This window comes from Punica granatum, chromosome 1 (genome assembly GCF_007655135.1).
Source record: "Punica granatum isolate Tunisia-2019 chromosome 1, ASM765513v2, whole genome shotgun sequence".
In the NCBI taxonomy this organism is placed as follows: domain Eukaryota; kingdom Viridiplantae; phylum Streptophyta; class Magnoliopsida; order Myrtales; family Lythraceae; genus Punica; species Punica granatum.
In genome coordinates, this window is record NC_045127.1 from 40,108,838 (window position 1) to 40,113,255 (window position 4,418).

Below are 4,418 nucleotides of genomic sequence, written 5' to 3' on the forward strand. Positions count from 1 at the left end.
AAATTCTGAGTTAGGAAATGGGGAGGTAAATTGGGAAATTTTATTTTTAAGGTAGGGAGATCTTTAGGATTTGGCAGAGAGGATTGTTTTTGATGTGAAGAGGCTGGAGATTGGGGCTGAGCGTTAACATACACCGAAGGAGAGACCATGAGCTTGGGAGCCAGTCTTCGGTGGAGACCGTGGCTCAAGTTGGAAGATCGGCTACGTCTTTCTTTCTCATTTCCTTTCCAATCCTTGTTATCATATTTATATGGGTAAATTACACTAGTGATCCAAAAAGTTTTACAAATATTTCAATATGATACAAAAAGTTTTTTTTCCTACTTGATGGTACAAAATGTTTCAAAATTGTTTCAATATAGTACAAACCGTCATCTCGCCATTGACGCCGTCAAACCGACGTTGATGGTGCAAAACCGATTTTTGTGGGACGTTACATGATGGTGCAAAATGTTTTGAAATTGTAACTTAATAGTACAAAATGTTTTACGTAAGTTACATGATGGTGCAAAATTTACAGTCTTGTAAATGACGGCTTGAATGACGAGATGACGGTTTGTACTATACTGAAACAACTTTAAAACATTTTGTACCATCAAGTAGTAAAAAAACTTTTTGTACTATATTGAAAAATTTGTAAAACTTTTTGGACCACTAGTGCAATTTACCCTATTTATATTTTCTTCTAGGGATTTGATGTTTACTATTACAATCAAGAGCTAAACTCCATCATCTAGGGCTTCAATGGAACCTATATATTTTTATATAGAATTGTGAATTCTCTTCTCTATAACTATTGAATTCAATTGAATGGTTTGTTTTATCTTGTTCTTAATGCGATTAATTGCCTGATCACCAATTAATTTGATTAAGAAATCTTGATGAGCTTGAAAGATGATTCTAGGTTAAGCCGTGGATAGAATAACCTAAGTTTAGTCTGAGTTAGAAGACCGACTAATTCATGTGAAGGATATGAATATACCGTAACGCTTTAGGTAGCCAATTAAGGTTGATAATTAATGAGTTCCTGCTTATTAATTGCCTAGAAATAAAGTAATTAATTCGATACAGGTAATACATTTTTACAGCGCTCCCAAGAGGCGTAGAAAGATTAATAATTCTAGGTTAGTAATTCAAGAATTCAATTAAACAGAGAGAGAAAGATCGATTCTCTATAAGGTACTAGGGGAAATTGATAGTCCTAGATTCATGTCCATTGATTTTACTCGTGTTTACTTTATCACTCTAATTTAGTTTTTAGATTTAGTTTACATCACTTTTCTAAAATCGATCGTCTAGATAAAAACTAGCCATTATGGTTTTACTTAGTGAGGTCTAAATCAGTCTCTTTGGGATGATACTCTTATTCACTCTATATTACTTGTTTAATAACGTGTATTTGCTTTGATATGATATTATCGCAATATATACTAATTACTATATTACTTCTATGGCCTGTGCAGTTATGGGTTTTAAACCGTCAAGCAAAGTATATAATGACTTATACAACATTATTTGACATCAGTACGATGAGATCCTGATTATATATATTACCAATTAAATATATTGCTTATTTCAATTAAGTTATAATGTTAATTAGATGATGGATTTAATGTACATAAACTGATTTTCTTCAATAAGATTTTTCTCTCCCCGCGAGTCTATTCCTTTCTTAACCAGACTGAGCAAACAACCAAATCGAAAGTCCATTTTTATCATTAATAAGATCTATATGTTCATAAATAATGGTAACTTGCAGATATACATACACTCTTGCCAAATTTGTACCGGCTAAGCCTATTGGAATAGCGTTAATCCGTACATAACGTGATGATTCTCTCATTTACAATTGCTCTCCTGGTTAAATTCATTTGAATTTCTTTTCCTTGATGGGTCCCCTTGGGATCATGTTAAGAACTTCAGCCTCGAATTTATGGTACATCTTCTTCGCATCTTGCCTGCCTTTACCAGCGATGTAATCAACCTCCCTCTCGTACCTCTCGTACAATGCAGGCAAAGTTTCCACGCAGATGAAAGCTTTTCCCATGGTAACACCAAAAATTAGAAAACTTCGAACTTGAAAACTTTTCCAGGCAGACTATATTTAAGGACTAGAAGAGACGATCCAATATTTTGATGAGGCATGACGGTTGTCAATCAGTACGTCGTCAATGGAAAACTTACCGAAATATAGAAGATTGAGGGAGTTCACATAATTTCCAACAACCGATAAAATCCACAAGGAACCTATTGCCTGCAAATTTTATAAGGATTTTTACTTAAAATAGTTCACGATTTACCCGTTTTGTCAAATCTATCATATGTTTTTTTTTTCAAATCTATCCCATGATTTACTTTTTGCATCAAATCTATTACAGTGTTATCTTTTCCGTCAACATCTAACGGCCGTGCTGACGTGGCACGTGAAGAGATAGTGGGCCACACTTACCACATGGGCACCACGTCAGCACGGCCGTTAGATTTCAACAGAAAAGATAATGCCGTGATAGATTTGATGCAAAAAGTAAACCATATAATAGATTTGACAAAAAAAACATCGGATAGATTTGACAAAACGGATAAATCATAGGCCATTTTAAGTAAATTTCCCAATTTTATATAGAAAAAGCATATGTTACTTCAAATCAGCAAGTTCATATATTTACAATCAAATAATCATCGAATTTTACTTTAAATCCACGAATTTATGGGAAAAGCTTTTGTACCGCAAAGAACAGCTTCCGATCTTTCCCGCACGAGATGTCGTATACTTTCAATAGGAATCTGTTGATTTCCGCAAACACGTACTTACATGTGGAGTCCGACAGTTGGAATATATACACTGTGGGAGGGTCTCTGCCAAGAAAAGTTCTTATTATTCATTGTTATACAAATAATTTCAGAAAATATTGAGAAATGGCTTATATTTATAATAAGTAAATGATTGAGAAATTCGAAATTGATCTCAAGAATTTATTGATTAGATTACATACCTTTGGACAAGAGGGGCCAGGTTGGACCAAATGAAGACGAATGACATCGCAGCCAGAATGATGTGACACAGAAGGGTGACGACATGGTACTCTGCCACTTCGAATAGGAACCATATCACCGTTGCCCCCATCAACAATCCTCCCGATACCCTTTTGTTCTTCCATAGCAGCACATCAGCAACTGCATGATCATCAATTGTTATCATATATGCACTTTATTAATAATAGCAATTAGATTAATTTTGAAAGCCATAAATAAATTATTATGAACTACCAGATAATATATTAGACTAGAGTCCGTGTTAATTACCTTTCCCACCTCCCAGAGTTTTGTGCAAAGGCCTCCGACGACCAGAAAATGTCACCGAACGTGATGGTTGGTTATTGTCGGAATCGGATGAATAGATCGGCATGTCTACTAGATTTTGACCGACGTAAATTGGGCTAGTATGCTATTGGAAGTTGGTTTTTTTACACAGTGCCCATGAATCAGACATGGGAGCTTATATATAAGCAAAAGGGGAGTTTCTTTTTATCTTTATTTTTTGTGGGTTCTAATCTTAGTGTTCAAGAAACCCCATGGATAATGAGGAAGAAAGGTATGCTTTGGGAGAACGACTCAGGGACATGGGATTCTTATGATAAAATTTCATTGATTTAATTAGTCCCCACGTTCTAAAAGTTCTTTTTCAATATGTTTTTTTTATACATGAGGACTTTTGTTTCATGAAAGTCATTTGCATGCTTGTCTCATATCGTCAAGTCAACTGAAAACTCGATGAAGATCGTTAAGCATGTAGTATTTGTTATGACATTTCATTTATTTGTACAGACGGGCTAATTTATTTTGTGAAATAATCAGTCATTATTTTTTGTATTGATTTTTAGGCGAATTCGTTCCCGGGTTTTTGGTTATATTAATTTTGACCATTTAAAAAAATTAATTGGAAAAAAAATGTTTTCCCTTTTACCTTCATGCGTCTCATTTGATATGAAAAATAGAAAAAGGGAAAATGAAACAAGAAATTAGAGCCCGTGGATTGCTGTACATGTGTTGATTTGATTATTAGATGCATGATTGCCTTAATCAATCAATCTTGTTTATCAATTGATTTATGATCTAAAGAGCCCTAGGACAGCAATATTTTTAATATTGTATGGTTGAATAAGTGTATTACGTGAAATATAAATTTGGCTGCGGTATGCTTCTCCGTGACCCCAGTCCACTGTGAGTAAATTGGTGGCACTCAATGTTTCCCATAACATTGAGTGTAGTACGGGGATTAGCCCAAGTGCATTAATAAGGAAATCAGATAATACAGAGCCGAGGCATGGTGGTCCCTACGATATCATTGAAAATCAAATGATCAAGTCTAATAGGACAACTAACTAGCCTATGGACTCCGAGAGGAAGCATTAGAGCAT

The 4,418-nt window shown here is 34.6% G+C and overlaps 1 protein-coding gene across 1 annotated transcript; it reads right to left on the bottom strand.

Moving 5' to 3' along the window:
- Positions 1 to 1,688: 1,688 nt before the first annotated feature.
- On the bottom strand, positions 1,689 to 3,471 carry LOC116192156 (reticulon-like protein B14). The gene is made up of 5 exons (XM_031520616.1): positions 3,304 to 3,471; positions 2,994 to 3,174; positions 2,727 to 2,856; positions 2,185 to 2,254; positions 1,689 to 2,037 (listed from the first exon to the last, which is right to left on the bottom strand). Exons 1-5 carry the CDS (start codon positions 3,404 to 3,406, stop codon positions 1,868 to 1,870), a joined length of 654 nt encoding a protein of 217 aa, XP_031376476.1. The 5' UTR covers positions 3,407 to 3,471; the 3' UTR covers positions 1,689 to 1,867.
- Positions 3,472 to 4,418: the final 947 nt, after the last annotated feature.